Raw genomic sequence first — 19,463 nt, 5'->3', positions numbered from 1 at the left:
TTCTTCTATCCGATCCTGAGAAATGCTATTTCAAGCAGCATGTTTCAGGGACCCAAACCCTACTTCGTTCTCTTCCCAGTTTGTCGCTACCGCCCATGCTTCTGATAACGCTTCACGTGTACAAAGTCAAGGAGGTGAGCAGTGCGCACGCGCACGCGCAAAAGTGAGCGCCGGGTGAGGGGGGGAGGGAGGGGAGGGAGGTAAGAAAGAAGGTGGAGAAACCCAGTACGGGGACGCCTGCGCAGTGCCTACTAGCTTCGGCGGCTTCAGATCCAGCGGTCGCTTGCAAGCTTCCCGCGAGACCTGCCCTCACGGCTCTGCCCACGAGAGCTCCGGCACCTTCCCCACCGGCTCCGCCCCCTCGCCTTCTCCCTCTTAGGCTCTCGCTCGAGTGTCTCCCGGCCGGACCGGAACTTGTGTCTGTGGGAACGGCTTTGTGCGGCGGCGTGTTGCCGGGCGGTCCCCGAGGAGGACGGGTGCTCTCCCCTTCCTTTCGCTCCCGCCGCCGCCGCGGAGCCGAGCGGAGCGGGGCCGGCTGGCCGGGCGCTGGCAGGGTCTATGGTCGCTCGGTCGCTGGTGCTCTTCATCCCGGGGAAGCCACTCTCCATGGCAGGGAACTTCTGGCAGAGCTCCCACTAGTAAGTGGTCCCCTTTTCCCCTTCCCTCGACGGACTCATGTTTTGCGGCGGGGATGGGCCTGCGGCTCCTCTTGGCCGCCAGAACCCCAGTCTCTTCCGCGTCCCTCGGGACAGGGATTGGAGCAGGAGGCGGGGTTGAGAGGAAGGAGGTGGCGGACCCTCGAAACGGGGTAGGGCTTTCCTTCGTCCTGTATCTTTTCGCTTCTCTCAGGCCTCGAGTGAGGACTGGCAGAGGTGGCTGTACCCAGACCCCGGTAAGTGAAGGTGTGAGGAGGGGCAGAAAAGGTGAAAGAGTGGAGGGGATGAATGATGGAGAAGCCCGGGCCAGGGAGGGAAGCCGAGCGAAGATATTAAAAACAGATGCCCCATACGGGGCTGAGATCTTATTAGGAAAGAGGAAGGTGATAGGAGGACCCCTTTATATGAAGGGCCATACGGTAGGTCCATTGCCCAGCCTGCCTAGGGATTTTTATTTGGGTTGAAGTCATGGTCTTTTGTCATCCATATGCCATCCCGAGGAATATTAAGTAGTCTGGAGGAGGGTCTACTTGTTCCTGTTCGCTCTGTAGTTCCTTCCTGAAAACTATTACTGAGACAACTGCTTCCTGCGACAACCTACATCGAGTGCACTCTTTTGTCTACGGGGGTATACCCAGTGTTTGTGTAGTCCTTGACTTTTTACAAAGGGATTTACATATATGTGGGGGTGGGGGAACATAGGAAATTATATATATATGTATATATAATTTCCTATGTCCTACAACTCCCCCCCTTCCCACCCCTCCCCCAGACAAGGGAAGAATTGTAATGGGCAGGTATTGAGAGGTAGCTTGGGTGGAGCATAGAGGGCTGGTTTTAAGATCTGAAAGACCTGAGTTCTAGTCCTAACGTTGACCAATTTAGCTGTGTAGAAAATTGTTTCTCAATAACTCTGGGCAATTCTGACAACTTACAAAATACTGGCAGTTTAACTTTCTTTGGAGGGAGTTTCCATACCAGGTGTTCCTTACAGAATTATTTTGATTGATCCTTCCACCCTCATGGCAAGCTTTATCTCTTTATTCAGGTGAAAATGCTTTGGAAGACTTTCCTAGGACCGTATATCCAGTATATAATAGAGCAAGAATTAAAAACCAGCTCTCATGTATGGTTAAGTGCCCTTTACGAAAGTATCTCTGTACATGTACATGTACTCATACATACATATATATGTATATATATACCCGCATATAGACATTGAGACAAATCTACATTATAGAGAAATTCCTTATGCATTATGTTTCTTCTCTTTTTTTAAAATAAGTTTTTGTCAGTGATGAAGAGAATACAATGATAATAAAATAGTTAATTATGAAGAAAGAGAATGCGATTTTTTTCTTCTCTGTAACTTAGCCAATCAAATGTGGATAGCAAAAATTATTTTAGGTCTCTAGAAATAGGAATATATCTCACTAGTTTTTAATGTTAGTGTTGTTGTTGGGGCATCTAGGAGGCACAGTGGATAGACTGCAGGGCATAGCACCAGAAAGGCCTCAGATAAACTTACTAGCTGTATGATCCTCAGCAACTCACTTAACCCTGTAAAATGAGCTGGAAAAGGAAATGACAACCCACTCTCTTTGCCAAGAAAATACCAAAGGGATCTCAAAGAGACATGACTGAACAAAAGACATGAAGGAATAAGTGGTGGGTGGGTGTGTATTTTTAATGAAAAGCGACTATAAGTCAAACTATAGCTGTTAAAGCATTGTTGGTTTCATTTCTATACATAGTTATAGCTATATTCCTCCTAGAGGGCCAACTCTTTTATTGAAATACAGTGTGGTAGAGTTGGAGTCAGAAGTCTTAAATTCAAATCCAGCTTCCACTACTTGTTACTTGTGTGGTCTTTTATAAATCACAATACTATGGGTGATTTCCATTTCCTCATTTATAAAATGAAAAGATTTAGCATAATAACTTCTAAAGTCCTTTTCAGCTCTAAATCTATGCTTAAAAAAATCTTCTTTATTAGTATGATGAGGATCTTTAAAGGAGGATGAGTGAGGATGGAAGATAATGAAAAAGACTGAATTATACTTCAGCTAAATATAAGTAGTTGAGGACATTGAGTAAGATAAAGATTAATAAGAGTAAATAATATTTCCATTATTGATCAGAATATTTTAAAATGTCCAAGTTTTAAAACATTTGAAAAATATTTTCTCTCAAGAATGTTTCTTGCATGCAAAGTTTGTTTCAGAAAATACTGGCAGCCTGTAATTTAAAAATGTTATCTTTATTGCCTTAATAGATGTTCAGTAGCACATTTTAATGTCTTGTTTTTGTTTTTGTTTTTAGTTTACAATGGATTTTGGATAAACAAGATCTGTTGAAGGAACGCCAGAAGGACTTAAAGTTTCTCTCAGAAGAAGAGTATTGGAAACTGCAGATATTTTTTACAAATGGTAAAAAAATTATTTTCACTTTTGTCTACATAATAAAGTTGATCATATATGAATTAACATTTCTTTACATGACCTTTTCAGGCCATATTTACAGTTTGTTTTGTTTTATAACCAGTACTTCAAAGATGATCTATAAATGGTTTATCCCTGTGAGATAATTCTCAAATCTGTGGGTGTTTGTTAGAACAATCTTGTGTTATATTTGTATATACCTAGGCTATCAAATATAGATAGTGAAATGGTGTTCCTAGATAAAAGCTTTCCAGAACAGTAAATTCATTAAGATTAATGTTATGTTGTGCCTATGCTAAAAATCTGCTGAGTTGATTTGAAAGCTTTTAAAAAGAAGTGCCAAGTATTATCAAAAGCTTTGTCTCCAGAATCCTTAGCTATGGCATTTAGATGGGTAGCTTTAATTTTGTCTCTCTGACCCAAAATATATCTCTTTGATATTCTCTGTCCAGCACTTCTAATTGTCATGATCTAATCAAAACTGTTACTTTCTCATCCTTTGCTGATTACAAGAAAAAAGACAACTGATGATTGGGTTGGAATAGATAATTAGATAACCTAAATATTGGCTTTCCACTTTCCTACTCGCTGCCATAATGAAGGATATAAGTCTAGAGCCATACTTGAGCTCTGATTTGCTATTTTAAAGGTACCAAGTCTAACTGTGATTACCCATAATCTTTTTACCTTTAAAGAGGGGGGAGAGGATGAAGAAAGCAACATGTATGGAGGGCGGGAGGAAGGAATAGAGTTAACAGCCTTACTTGAAAATGTCAGAAAGGATTCTGGTCTGGTTCTATGCCTATTTCTTGCCTTTGAGATGTCAGCCAGAACAGCTCTGGGGTTTTATACCCATCAGTACCTCTTAATACAGTCACAGGTAATAACTCAAATTAGGCAGGTTTTGCCCTGCCCTGCTGGCATGCTTCCTGTTCTATATTAGCAGCACATCTCACATGGCTTTTTATCTTCCCAGAATATATAATGTCACTTGCCTATTTTTTGCTTGCTTATTCTTTGTTGTCTTTCTCTTGATTGATATAACACCTGTACACAAATATATGTATTACTTAGAGGATTCCTAAGAGCTACCAGGGTGTTTTGTTGACCAGCTGAAAAATATTTTATTAAAGAACACACAAGAGTTTCCTTTGGTCTCCCTCCCCCTCTCAGTAGACAAAAATAAATACAATTTTTGGAATGGATTTTTTTTAATCACATAATTATTTTTAATTTTTGTAGCTTAAGACAAATTCTTCACAGTGTTTTCTTCTGTTTTTTTTCATGTAACATAGAGGTTGCAGTGAAATCAGTAGACTTAGGTTCAATTTCTGACTCCAAAGCTTAGGTATGTGAAATGAGGGTTACAGTATACGTTATAAAATTGAAGTTAAATATAAGGCATTATTAATTACATTTGGAACTGTGAAAACATTACATTTCCCCCGAGCCTCTGTAGCTGTTTTCATTGTAAAAAGATATTAGCCAAGGATAGATTGGCTTAGAGGATTATTGGATTAGAGGATAATTGATTTGCCTAGATTATATAAATTATTAAGTTTTATACTTAATCTTTTATGCTAGTGATATTGAAAACAATTGTAGCTATAACTTAAAACTTCTTTTGAGGCTTTTTTTTTTAATGTGCTAAATAATTACCATTTTTTGTTGTGTTTTTTTTTTTTTTTCCTTAAAGTTATTCAAGCATTGGGTGAGCATCTTAAATTAAGACAGCAAGTTATTGCTACTGCTACAGTCTATTTCAAAAGATTCTATGCCAGGTAGGACTATTTATTTTGTTACTATGGTGATCGAACTTTTTTTTTTTTAACCAAAGATTAAAGGGTTTTTTTAAATCACCTCTAGACAATCCTAAGGCTGTTGAATTCTAGTATAAAATAATTTTACATTTCTATAAGGCATTGATTTTTTCTAGTATAGTTTTATAGTAGGTTTTTCGATGAATAATGTATATTTCTGATTGACATTTTAGATATTCCTTGAAAAGTATAGATCCTGTATTAATGGCACCTACATGCGTATTTTTGGCATCCAAAGTAGAGGTATGACATATTTTAATTATATGTTAGCAAATAATTTGAAATGTAACAAAAAATACTGGGAATTTTATATCTTTTTAGTTGGGTTTACTAAATCAAGGGAAACCTATGTTTATATAAAGTATATCTCCTTGTCACTTTCTAGACTTTTGACGTAGTTATTTAGTGAAAAAGAAAAGATATTTGCCATACCTTCAGAACTCAATAACATTGAATTTTACTTCCAGCACAATGTGAAAGACTACGAAAGAATTTCTTCATAACTCTGTATCATCTTATAGTATCATTTAAGAATTTTTATTTGTATTTATTAAATATATTTTGTTATATGACTTTTATGGGCATTTTTCATTTTGACAATTCAGCCAAAAACACATATAGTCTTTTAGATTTAATCATAAGTGTCTTTCTTTATGGATGTATGTTCATATTATAGTGAGTATGATGGAAAAATTAACTTGGTCTTTTTTTTACTCCATAAAATAATTTCTTGAAACCTAGGACTATTATGTCTAATTTCTGATAGTTGTATAAGTACAATCTTCTGTGAAATTAGAATGATCAAATCTTTCTATCTTGTCTTAGAGTCAAGTATATTGTCTATTATATTCAGTAAATTCTGAAATTCTGAAACTTACCATGTGGTAATTTTAGTGAATGTTAAGGGTTTCCTAATTTTCATTTGAGAAAAAAGCCGGATGATATACATAGTATAATAGATTGATGAAGTAGCATTTGGAGTATTTAAGCTTTTGTTGAATCTGGATTATATATTTATTTTATTTTATTTTACTTTATTTTTGCTGAGGCAATTGGGGTTAAGTGACTTGCCCCAGGTCCCATAGCCAGGAAGTGTTAAGTGTGAGGTCAAATTTGAACTCAGATCCTCCTAACTTCAGGGTTGGTGCTCTATCTGCCGTGCCACCTCGCTGCCCCTATTTAGTTTTATTCTTAAATCATTTCAAGAACATGACTCTTTAAAATAGAATGCAGCTTAAAAAAGAAATGGGAAGCAAAATTTGCCCAGTGACAGCTCTGGAAATAGAACTGGGTTATCTTGGAGAAGACACTTATACATGTTTTATCTGTTCAGAGAGGATCGTAATTTGAGATTGAATATATAAAGTAATATTCTTTATGACTTGATCAAGTTTCATCTATGTAGGAGATAGAATTGTTATTTCAGCTTGGAAAAATAAAAATTATTGTTTTCACAGAAAGTTAGCCTAGTTGTTAAAACAGCATTGCAATTATATGTAAGAGACTATGGTTTTATTGTGTCTTTTGACAGTACTAAGTATTGTATAGTTTTTGTTTATATTACATTTAACACTATAAATTCAGACAATGAATGCCATGTTCATGATAATCATTTCATAGCTTAAAATAGGAAAAGTTGATAAGAACAGTATATTAAATCTGGCAGAAAAATGGAAAAGTAGTCTATATCAGACCTGAAATATTCATATGCTGATCACTTTGACTAAGGGTCTCATTAATTCTTTTATTTTTTTCTCTTAAAGGAATTTGGAGTAGTTTCAAATACAAGGTTGATTTCTGCTGCTACTTCTGTATGTAAGTACAAAAAAAATCTACCAGGAAGCTACTCAAGAAAGACTTAGAGGATCTAATCATTCTTCATTTTATGGGGCACTGTCACACATTAAGGTTTGGAGATAATGAGTTACTGTAAGTCTCCTGCATTTACAAAGAAGTGTTTTTGTTTTTAACCCATCAATAAATTTTTCTTAGCCCATCTCTAGTATTAGAATTCCCATTAAATCCAATAAATAAATTCAAAGAAACTATGCACTTAATTTAAGTGAAAACATGGTTCATAATCTTATTTAACTGAAATGCATTTTATTACCTCCTTATATCTAATCATGCATTTTTCTTTAAGCATATGGTATACTATTTTTCTTCAGATACTATAGTATCATTTTTTATTAGAGAACTAATAATTTTTCCATATGTTGCCATGTACTTTATTGGTCAGTCAACTAAAGTTAATCGAATTTACGAATTATTTAGCCAATGGCCCTTTGATCAGAGGTCCGAATTCTGTTCTGCTCTTACAAGACTTTTTTTTTTTTTTTTTTTTTAAAGACTCACTAGCCAGGCTAATTTCCATAGTTTAGGATCATTTTTACCTTCAAAACTATTTAAGAAGTTTTGGTTCAACTTTCAAAAAACAGTACCATAAGTGATATTTATAGAGATAGTAGTAACTATCTTGGTGGAAGTAATAATCCCTCTTTGCTCTGCCTTGATCAGACCACATATGTTGTTGTATCATGGGTACATTTTAGAAAGAATTAGTGATATGGAGTTTGTTCTGAGGAAGGCAACCAGAATAATTATGGGACTATTTACTAAGTTACCTGAGAATCATTTCAAAAAATTGATGGTATATGGTAGGTGCTACATAAATGTTAGCAGTTTTTAAAGTGTGTGTGTGTGTGTGTGTGTGTGTGTGTGTGTGTGTGTGTGTGTGTATATTTATACACAAAAAATTATTGTTATCAGAAAATAGATTTATTCTGCTTTTCTCTGAAGGACAGAACTAGGACCAGTATATGAAAATTATAAGACTAGTTTTGATTTCATCATTGGGAATGTGATTAACTACTTAGTTTAGCTGCAGAATTTTGAGATTTTTGGGTTAGCTATTCAATTATTCAACTTCTGCTTCATGTGTTAACAAAGATAACAAAGTATTGAATGATCTGGAAAAATCCTATTTTTAAAATATTAGTGTAGAGCCTTTTGGATATGAAATGAGTAATGTTTGTATTTCTAATAGCAAAAACTGAAGTTTATAAAATTCTTGAGTAACATTATTAAAGACGATTGGAAGATGTTATGATGAGATTATATTTATAAGGAGAAATAATGCTTCTAATAATACTGCATGATTATTTTGAATATTTTTATCAACTGTTATAATTTAATGATAAAATAATGAAGTGTATGTTTCCCAGTTTCACTTCCCAAAGCCATATAAAAGGTCCTGAATCTCTAATGTTGGGTGATTTTGCCTAAATAAGAAATATTTAATAATGATTGATAACCAGTAGGAATATTATAGTTATTGGTAAATAAATATATAAAAATTCAGAATATTTTCATTCATTCTGATGTCATTGGATATTTAAGTTTTGGAATTTTAGAGATCAAAGATCATCTAGCTTGATTCTGATGTTTCACAGATGGAAAAACTGTGACCAAAGAGTTAAGCCATATGCCTAAGGTCCATATAATAATTAGATGGAGTACTTTTAATTTATTATGAATTTCAAGTAGAATATTACATAAGAAAGCTCTATAAAAGCTACTACTATGAGCCAAAAAGGGAATATTCTGAATCGAAGGAAATGATAATTTGGAACCTTGAGTCTTTGAATTTCACAAAGTTTTTGAAATTCATAAGTTTGCGTGATATAAAAATTGAGCATAATTCTCATGGTCACAAATAGACTAGACCACTTAGCTCTTTTTGCTCTGAAATGCCTCTCCACATTCCAATAAATTAAAGAATTTTTGGTTCAGTTTTCATTTAATACTATCTCAGTTTAAGTTGGTGTTTGTTTGTTTTCTGCAGTAAAAACTAGATTTTCATATGCCTTTCCAAAGGAATTCCCTTATAGGATGAACCATGTAAGTATGATATATAAAAATAAGACCACATATTTGAATCATATTAAAGCTACTAGTGTTGGAATAACTATCTTCCTCATAAAACAGTTCTAAAAAATGTGAAACTATAGAAAAGACTATAGAAGTCTTGAGTTTAAGTCGTAGAATTTCTATTGTATTAAGAAATTTCATGACAATAGTTAATCTTGCGAATGCTTTTATAAATTTTTCCATATTCATTGTCTTGATACAATGGATTATTATGACTCTTGCCATCTCTTTAGCCCTTGAGCAAAATTCTCCCATTCTCTACAGATTTCACCTGTCACATGCATCTAACCCTAAGGTCTTTAAAGCTATGTAATTAATTAACTCTTAAGAGGTTCTGCTGAACTTGAAAAGTTTTAAGTACATATCAATAGAATGTGTGTCTGTTACCAAAAACAAGCCTAGCTAAATATGAGGATATTTATCACCAGAAAATTAGTATCCATCAGGTAATGGGGTTTTTTTGTGTGTTTTGGGGGGGGGGGGTTTGGCTGCTCAGAGACTGTCTTCCCTGGATTTGTGTTGGGCTGTAATTTACATTAGGATAGGAAATGCCTGTACTGATGAAGTCATGGGTATTTGGGATTAAGTTATCTGGTTCCTTTTCATTTTTAGTATTTCCTTTTACAATTTGAAATTTACATTTGAAACATTGATAGATTCATAATAAGTTAAGAAGCATTATGGCATTTCAGAATACTTTGAATGCATGGATTATTGGGAATATTTTTAAAGTCCTGCATGTAATCTATTTATAAAGTATAAAATAAAGATACCTATAGGACAGATCTATTTCTTAAGAAAGCATTTCATGAACATTTTCTAAGCATAACCAGAAAAGTCACATTCAAGTAATATTTTATTTCTTTTCATTTTCTTTCAGTATCATGCAATAAAATACAATATGTCCATATGATGTTACTAAAGATGAAGTAGACATGTAATATCTAATTTATGATCTTGTGAAAATTTGATAAAATCCTATTTTTTTAAACAGATATTAGAATGTGAATTCTACCTTTTAGAACTAATGGTAAGTGCATAAATTTTCCTCCTAGTAACAAAATAACTAAAAATTAAGTTTCAAAACCATGGTGATAGAGAATCTGAACTTTAAGAGAGTGATATATGCAGGTGTGCCTTTCTAAAGCCTTCAAATGATTTGTGGTAGCAGAGTAGTTACATGTGGCCTGGTAGCACTGCAGTCCACATCATCTCTAGAGACTGCAAAATAGTCTTCATTTGTATGTCTTAGATGAGCTAGGAAAAATTTTTTATATTATTATCATTGACAGTAAAAGAATGAAAAAGCAAACCAGTGAAGACATTAAACAATTGAAATTATTTACACAATTTTGAGTATGTGTGTGGTGTCATATAAAGATAGATTATGTCTTGGCAGAATTCTGTTCCTCCAGTTGAGAATTATGGTTTAATAGGCTAATAAGAGGTTTTAGTGTGTTGCAGATGTGACACTTTGAGTCTCTAAGGGAATGGATGCTGACTGGCTGCCAACCGATTTACCAAGGTATATTCCAGAGAGAGTACTACCTTCACTATTAAAGCAGAAGTTAGGGTTGACATATTCTTATTTTTGAAACTAAAAGGGAAGCAAACATGATTTAGAGAAATCCCAAATTCATTTTTTAAAATTTAGGATTCAAGTGGGTTTTAGTGTGTTTCTGTGTTGTAATAAATTTGACTATACATACACATATTTTTCAAACTGTTTCTAGGATTGTTGCTTGATAGTGTATCATCCTTATAGACCTTTGCTCCAGTATGTGCAGGACATGGGCCAAGAAGACATGTTGCTTCCCCTTGCATGGTAATTAGAACAGAAGTTATCAATAGTGTAACATATGATTAGATAGAAAGGCTAACTACCTATGTGGAGATTTTGTGTTTTGTTTTTTACAAACCTAGCAAAATGTATGTGGGTAAAAATCCTAATTGCTTAATTATGATATATTAAAGATAATGAGTTGAATTTCACTAGTATTTAAAAACTACATGTGCTAAAAAGAGAAGTAATTTTAATTATCTCTGATGTGTTAATATATGTTAATTGTTACTGTTTAAATAACTACCTTTTCAACACTATAAAACGAAATTGTCTATAACATAATCAGAAAAACATTTTTAATTACATCTAAAACATATTCAAGTATACGGTTATAATTCTTTGTAAATATCCCTATTTAATTAATTTATTTAAAATTTTGAAAACCACACCCACCCACATACATATAGTTCATTTTTAAAAATTCTATAATTTTTGGATTTTGGAAAGAAAAAAAAACACCTAAATTTAGTCACTAAAATACAATTGAAATGGCATGTTAATTTATTTCTATAACTTTGATGTTCATATTTTATGTCCAAAGCACCCATTTAGACAAGATTCTTAGTTGTGTATAGGGAGATGAAAATAAGCCATCTCTAAAAATAAATCTACAAATCATATATTGTGTTTCTCTTTTTAATAATAACTATGATTTATGTTTGTATAGGAGGATAGTCAATGATACCTACAGAACGGATCTTTGCCTGCTGTATCCTCCTTTCATGATAGCTTTAGGTAAGTAGACATAAATTTATTGATTTATTTTGTGGTGAACTATTTATATTACCTGACAGATTTCATATACTAGAATATAAATTATTCATCCTTGTTCAGTTTTTTATAATTACTCATTCATATTTGCTTTTTAATGTTTCTCTTTATTCCCATGTTTTCATTTCATAGTTTTCTACTCAGTGCTCTTATCATTTTTCATCAGGAATACTTGAAAAACTTCAGTTTCATTTAAGATCTATTTTTTCTGCAGTAGGGGACTATATGCAAGTTTTTTTACCTTTTGAAATATTGTGCTTTTGCACTTCTTTATAGTAGTAGCTACTGAATCATATGTGATCTTGGTGGTGAACTCTTTTCTGCCTGCTTGTAAAAAGCCCTTTTAGACCTAGAAACTCTGTTTTTTGTTTGTTTGTTTGTTTTTACCATAGCATTCCTGGGAGTTTTCATTTTAGGGGTTGTTGCAGAAGGCAATCCAGTAAGTTTTGTTTGCAGTTTGCTCTCTGATTCTAAGATTTGGGTAGTTTTCTTTCATGATTTCTTAATGTGATGTCTAGGCTTTACAGGGACAGGGAATGTAGGCAGATCATGAGTTTTTATTTGCTTATTTCTTGTTGTTTCATGGAATAATTAAACTTTTTTTTTTCATCATTCCTTCTAGAAATTATGATTTTTTTTTTCTCATGGTCAACATATACTTTTCTCTGAGGCTTTACTTAACAATGTTTCAGTTATTTTCTTCCGAGTTTGAATTTGGGGCATCTCTGGTGTCATTTTCTTTTATCTTTTCCCATTAACCTACTATAGTCAGCCCCATGTTGCTGGTTTAGTAAGAGATCAGGGGACTGGATCTGTGGATCCAGCTCTTCTGGGAGACTACTGCCTGCCTGGGCCTGAAGCTGAAGCTAAAATCAGCTGTGGCCAATCCTACATTGCAGGCCCAGCTCAAAACTCTGCATACTGAGTATATGATCTGTTCATCAGTTTCTGCCCATTCACTTGCTTGTAGGTTGTGTTAGTGATCTTAGGCTAGAAAGGTTACCCACTGGAATGTCTCCTTTGATTTTTAATTGCTATTAAGTTTGGTATTCTAGATTGTTACTGAAGTAGTTGTGGAGGGAGCTGGACTATATTGTTTCCTCTTAGTTTTTTATCTTGGCTTATTATCTCTATGTTGAATTATTTTTAAAAAAAAAAACTTTCAATGACCTTCTTTTAATAACACCATCACTATCTCCCTCTCTTTCGTCCATCTCAAATTCCCTCCCAATGGGTAGTGGAGGCAAGGTTGGGGGAAAACACATGACGCTTGGAACAAAACAAATTCACAAAATGGTTTTGTTCAAATATGTAAGTTTCATTCTGCATCTTGAGTTCATCAAGTCTTCAAAAGTGCTTCATCATCAGTGCTCTGGAATCATGGTTAGTCATTATATTGATCAGAATTTTTGAGTCTTTTTAAGTTTTTCTTTACAGTGTTACAATTATAGAAACTTTTCTCCTCATTCTGATCACTTTGTATCACTTCATACAAGTCTAATTCTTTGCAGCTGTCCTTTTCTTCATTTCTTAGAGTGCAATTGAAATTCAATTACATTTGTATGCCATGGCTTATTTTAGTCATTTTCCAGTTTATAAGTGTGTCATTATTTTTCAGTTCCTCACTATAACAAAAAGAGCTGCTATAAGTATTTTTGTATATGATAGTCCTTTCAAAAAATCTTTGATCTCTTTGAGAGAATATAAACCTAGTAGTAGTATCATTGGGTCAGAAGGGGTATACACAATTCAATAACTTTCTGAAGCATAATTGCAAATCGCTTTCCAGGGTGGTGGGGCTATTTCATAATGGCTAAAGAATGATGCCTTAGTTTGTCTATTTGCCCTTCAGCAATTGTCTTTATTGAGGGGAGGGAGGATGTTCATTAAGTTTTAAACCAGTGGTTCTCAAACTTTTGTTTTCAGTATCTTTATCCTATTAAATATTATTGAAGATCTCTCCAAAGCATTTTTGTTTATCTGGATTATATTTATAGACATTTACCATATTGGAAATAAAAAACTGTTTTTGAATTTGTAGACCCTCTAAAAGGGTTTCAGAAATCCCCAAGATTCTTTAGACTATACTTTTGAGAACCACTGTTTTAAACTTTTGATCAAAATTGATACACTTCACGGGACAAACTCTTTAAACCAAATTTGCTTCGAGATTACATTGTCCCATTTAATTAACCATTCAATTACCTGAGAAATATCTTTCTATTCCCAACCCTTCTAGCTCTTCTTACTATTCCTTTGTTTATTTGTATAAAGCAATGAATGAATCATCTCTGAAGATACAAAGAATAGTGCATTGGGAGTTGGGTCTTTCTAGACCTAAGTTCAGATACAGCCTCAAGTCACTTACTAGTTGTATCTCATTGGGCATATCATGTAATCTCTTTTTGCCTTAGTTTGCTCATCTGAAAAGAGGGATAATAATAGCACCTACCTCCTCCAGGTTGTTATTAGAATCAAATATGACATACTTGGAGGTTTGAGATGGGGGAGATTTGTTGGTTTTTTTTTTTTTTTTTTTTTAACCACTTAGTATAGTATCTGATACATAGTAGACACTATTTAGATGATTATTCCCTTCCTTTTTACTCTGTTAGGGATCTGGGCCCCAATCAGATCTGGAATTTGTGCCCTTAAGGTACTAGGATGGGAGTGTAACCATAACTATAACTAGGCTTAGACATAATTAAGAAGTCAGTAAAGTTTGTCTTTTTTTTATCCTCCAAATTACCTATCTTCTTCAAGGTATATTATTAAATCTGTTAGTCTAATTTTATTTTTATTTGCTATAACACTAAACTCTACTCATGTTTGTTTAGTGTTCATTATGTGATGCTTGTGTAGAAAGTTGGGAGGATTTTTATAATTCAGAAGAAATTAAAGGGAACATTTTTACTGAGTAATACATCCCAGACAGGTTGCAATTTTAATTTCTTAACCACTAGACTAAGGTAATACCAGAAGGTAAGTCAATCTCTGAGTCCCATAGCAACTGCCTGCCATCTATATTACATTGCCCTGCGATTGCTAAGTATCCTTATATTCCATTTCATTCTTCAATCTTCCTCTTGTGACAAAAACTCTACAGATAGTACAGAGTAGTGAGGAATAAGACTGATCTTTGCTATTCCCGTAGGTCAGCTCAATAATCTATATTGTAATGATGTTTATATTAAACCAAACTTATGTAGTTCATGTCTGTTGAGAAAAGGAGATGCGACTCATTTTTGAGAGGTATTAGAAAATATAATTTAAAATAACTTCATTTGTAGTTGTAAGACCATGGATTTTTGTATGTGCAGTTTAAAAAACAAAATACAAACGTTTCCCCCCTCTTTTCCAGCTTGCCTACATGTAGCCTGTGTTGTACAACAGAAGGATGCTCGACAGTGGTTTGCTGAGCTTTCTGTTGATATGGAGAAGGTATTTTTTAGTGTTCTCTTGCTCTGTCAACTTGAACTTTTTTAAATTAAGATTGTATTTGCTTAGCGTATTGAGGTATTTTAAAAACTACTTTGATAAGTAGATTACTAGCTAAAAACTTAAAAAAACAGAAATTTAGCCCACACCAAAAAATTGTTGATTCTATAATGTGATAATTGTCTTTTTTGGCTTAGGGCTAAATATGGCGGGGTGTAGTACTTCTGGTTGGAAATTATATTGCATTGTGTCTTTAGTGTGTCTGTGTGTAACATATATGTGCGTGTACACACACACACACTTGCATATTTTATATTTATGTTTGACTGGATAGTTTCCAAATAGTTTATATGCTTAAAATGCATGTTGCTCCCCTTTTAGGCCTACTCCAGCAAAATCAAAGGAATTTATTATGCTATGTTAAAGATTAAAGTCATCCAGGCAAGGATGACAACCAATGTGAAGCTTTAGATTGATGAACTTTGAGATGAACTGAAGAGATGAAGTCAGAGCCTACTTAATTATTTCTCTACTTCCCATTTAAATTATTTGAGACTAGAAGTCTCTACGGTAGAAAACTACAGTGCTTTTTCTTGTAGTTTAAGTACTTAAATAGGTGGAGGTAGGTAAGAAATAAATGTTATAATATCTTTTGAAGGAGTAGTAAGTAACCTGTCAAAAGTGTGATTAAAAAAACTCTTTCAAATGTATTAGAGTTTGCTGATCTTCATCTCATTTTTTCATCTTTTTTACTGTGTTCTGACAAATGCACAGATTTTGTGTTCTTGTTGTTTTTCTTCACACAATAGAATATATGTTGTAGCTACTGAGTTATCAATTTTGGAATTTTTTTTTTCAGATTTTGGAAATAATCAGGGTTATTTTAAAATTGTATGAGCAGTGGAAGAATTTTGATGAAAGAAAAGAGATGGCAACTATCCTTAGTAAAATGCCTAAACCAAAACCACCTCCAAACAGGTAGGCTGTGGAATTTAATTGGTGGTTTCATTTTATATAATTATTGCATTTAACATTATAAGTATGGTAGATTATATTGAGCAGTTGAGTTCAAGTTTCCTCAATACAAATAACTAGTAAAAAAAAATTGCTTTTTAAAAACTACTTGATTTCTATTTAGCAAATACATTAATCTTTAAAGAAATTTCACTATAGACATGACAGTGATACTGTAGATAATCTGCAAGAAATGGCTACCCATTACATATTATTTTGAACTTAATTGGGACTTAAAAACCAGTAGTTAATGTGATTTATCTAAATTTTAGGTTTAAAAAATTTGTTAGTGGTCATGATATAGTGGATCTATATACTATCTTGTCCCTCTACATCCTTGCCAAACTGGAGTTCTCTTCATATACCTTCCAGTATCATGTTTCTCTTCATTTTCCTTTTCCTTGAGTGCAACTCTATCTTTTACCTGATTGAATTCCATTTCAGTCTTTCAGTTGAATACAAAGATTTCCCCTCTGCTTTTAAAACATAATGTGACCAAATTAGTTTTCTCAACAACATTGTTCATCTTTAACAGTATTCTTTGCCATCCTAGTAAATCCAACTAGAGAAACAGACTATCTCCCTAAAAGTGTAAGGGTTGGACTTGGCCAAAGTTCAAGACGTGTTGCCTTGAAGGCATGAACTGTAAAGAACCCACCTATGGATATGCCAGAAAGTGCCTGGGATAATGATCCAACACTTAGAGATTCTTGATAATAATGCAACATCTATATGATGATGAAAAAATGGAATCTTCAAGATGAATTGACTAAATATGTTTACAGTCTTTCTAACTTTCCCCCATGTAAAATCATTGAAATTCAGTAAAAGATTACTCCTTGCAAAAAATGTGTTGCAAGCCAACTGGTGTAGTCCCAGGGGAAAAAAAGGACTAAATAAATTTAGGAACCAGTATAGCTAGGTAAGATCAAACAGCAGGAAAAAAAGTAAAGAAACTACATCAGAAACCATTTAAATGTTACCTTGTCACACACATTACATGATGATTTTCCAAGTTCTTACTAATAATGATCTCAAATATGAATATTAAAAGTTTTAGGAAGAGTTAAATCATACAAGCTGCTGTCCAGAAAATCAGTCATTAAACTATTATCCATTAGACTCATTTATTACCAGAAAAAATTGATATTCAATAAATAAGCCTAAGTGATGAGCAACATCACTTCTGCCACAGTTTCTGATATTTGCAATGTTTTTATTTTTTAATATCGGGGGACATTTGAGTTTTCAGTATGTTTTCTTGTAATTTATTTTAAAATTTATCTTATTAAATGTGATTTAATTATGTCTTTAATCAATATATAGAAATTCATGTCTTGTTTTTTGTAATGGTTTTTTGGAAATAAGATTTGATAGAAGAAATGAAGTTTAAAGAAAGCCTTTTCCAGGCCAGAGCTATGCTATATGTGATGGAAAACCTACCATGATGAAACTAAAAATTAATTTTCATTTCTTGATCTGACCACAATTTGTCCTGTAGGTAAAAACCTGATCGAAAATTGGCTGCCTGAATTTTTAAATAATTCTGCGTTAAATTGTCAAGTAGGGTTATAGTAACAATATCTTTTTAAAAAAAGATTTATCGAACTGTTTTACTTTTAATTTTTAAAACCTATTTCCTTTTACTTGAACAGTGAAGGAGAACAGGGTCCAAATGGAAGTCAAAATTCTAGCTACAGCCAGTCTTAAAACATTCCGAAGACCTTCAAAGTGGACTACTTGGAATAAAAACATTGGTGTTTTTGCTGTACTAAAGAAATGAACCGGTTTCAGTAATGTCTTTAGTGGAACACAAATGAGAATGAATAGCTTGTTTCTGTCAAGCATTCTGGGAAGTGTTTTTATTTTTGCGAAATAGTTAAATAACTTTTAAGTTTTTTGTTCACTTTGACTCTAGAAAAATTTAAGACCCTTTTGATTGCAGACATTTCTGTAAATTAAAGTACAAACGGGTAGCTACAAATAGATACTTCAAATTGAATAGCTATTTCAAGAGGGTATCTTTGTTTGCGTTTAGATTAAAATTACAGTTATTAAATTTGGGATTAAGGGAGGGAAAGCTTAAACAGGAAACATGGTGCATAATTTAAGAATCTTTTATATGCATCAACTCTTCAATACCTGATAATTTTCTTCTTAAATTATTAAAAAAACAATTCTTAAAGAATGAAATCCATTAAATCCTGATTTTGCTAGTTTCATTGACATTTTCAGGGGGGAAATTAAGTACCTATACGTATAAGACATACATTCAGTAGTTTCTTGCCATGGGAAATAGTTGCCCAATTTTACAAAAAGGTGCAATATGTACAGTGTACTTTCACAATTTACAATGTTATGTGATTTCCTTAACCACTTTAAATGTTGGGAAAACTTGTAAAAAATCTCTGTGTAGATTACTTGCAAGAAATAATTTAATCAGGTATTTTGGAAATAAAATAGAAGTTGATAAAACCCACCATAATCTGGACAAAATTTATAAAAGTTCATTTTATCTTTATGTGGGAGGTGAATTCATTTTATCTAAAAGGCATCTACTTTTAGGTTTTGTTTTTTGTTTTTCACTAAGGATTTAAATTACTTAGAACAGGTTTCCTGAGCCAGGAACACAATCAGGTTTCAAGCCAGTTTGATACTGGCCATTATTAATTCTAAGCTAAATATCAGACTTCAGAGAAAGAGTTGTCAGTGAGACTGCTGACTGTGGAATTCAATAATATTTTTCTTCAGACTTGAAGGAGGGTGGTACATAAGACATTAATGTACAACTTAAGGAATTTAACATTTATAAACAGTTTATGGTCAATGGATTATAAAATTAAATGTTGACTTCCTAGTATAAATTTGCAACAATAAAAACAAGTTCTTTAGCTGCTTCGTGAGTGTTGTTTATATTCTTTGTAGATTTGTTTATATTTCTTATTCAGTTATTCTTATTGTTGTTTAGTCATGTCTGACTCTTTCTGACATGGACCATAGCATGTCAGAACTTTCTGTCCTCCACTATCTCTCCAAGTCTATCCAAATTCATGTTTGGGTTTTTTAGTTTAGTTTAGTTTTTTTCAGGCAGTTGGAGTTAAGTGACTTGCCCAGGTCATGTAGCTAAGTAAATGTTAAGTGTCTGAGATAGGATTTGCACTCTGGTCCTCCTGATCTCAGCACCAATGCTTTTATTTGTTATTTCCATGATCTCATCAATTTTATCTTTTACTGTTGCTTTTTCCTTTTGCCTTGAATCTTTCCCAACATTGGGGTCTTTGCCAATAAGCTTTGTTTTCTCATAATGTGGCTAAAGTATTTAAGCTTTATTAATAATTATTAAGTTATGGTTTCACATTAACTGAACAGGAAATAATGGATTTAACTCTGTCTAAGAAAAAGCTATTAAAAAAAACTTCTAGGGGGAGAAAAGATCCACAAGAAAGATTTACAAGTAAATTCCATCAAACTTTATAGAATAATTCCAGTCTTCAACCGTCAGGAAAAAATACCAAATTCCTTCTGTTACACAAATGTGGTTTTGATAACC

At 33.4% G+C, this 19,463-nt stretch overlaps 1 protein-coding gene across 1 annotated transcript; it reads left to right on the top strand.

Moving 5' to 3' along the window:
• The first annotated feature begins 257 nt into the window (after nt 1-257).
• On the top strand, nt 258-18,804 carry CCNC (cyclin C). Its single transcript, XM_051997444.1, has 12 exons — nt 258-638; nt 2,979-3,085; nt 4,794-4,878; nt 5,091-5,160; nt 6,681-6,732; nt 8,762-8,817; nt 9,842-9,877; nt 10,581-10,672; nt 11,358-11,425; nt 14,823-14,902; nt 15,759-15,877; nt 17,569-18,804. Exons 1-12 carry the CDS (start codon nt 559-561, stop codon nt 17,621-17,623), a joined length of 900 nt encoding a protein of 299 aa, XP_051853404.1. The 5' UTR covers nt 258-558; the 3' UTR covers nt 17,624-18,804.
• Nucleotides 18,805-19,463: the final 659 nt, after the last annotated feature.

This window comes from Antechinus flavipes, chromosome 4 (assembly GCF_016432865.1).
Source record: "Antechinus flavipes isolate AdamAnt ecotype Samford, QLD, Australia chromosome 4, AdamAnt_v2, whole genome shotgun sequence".
Lineage (NCBI taxonomy): Eukaryota > Metazoa > Chordata > Mammalia > Dasyuromorphia > Dasyuridae > Antechinus > Antechinus flavipes.
Note: the sequence above shows the minus strand (reverse complement) of the source record. Positions and strands in the feature narration are given on the sequence as shown.

Bases quoted from the DNA above. Each gene is read 5' to 3' on its own strand.
- CCNC (XM_051997444.1), top strand. From the start codon at position 559: ATGGTCGCTCGGTCGCTGGTGCTCTTCATCCCGGGGAAGCCACTCTCC. The intron at 8,818-9,841 runs GTAAGTATGATA...TTTTTTAAACAG, and splicing joins TCCCTTATAGGATGAACCAT to ATATTAGAATGTGAATTCTA. The intron at 9,878-10,580 runs GTAAGTGCATAA...AACTGTTTCTAG, and splicing joins TCTACCTTTTAGAACTAATG to GATTGTTGCTTGATAGTGTA.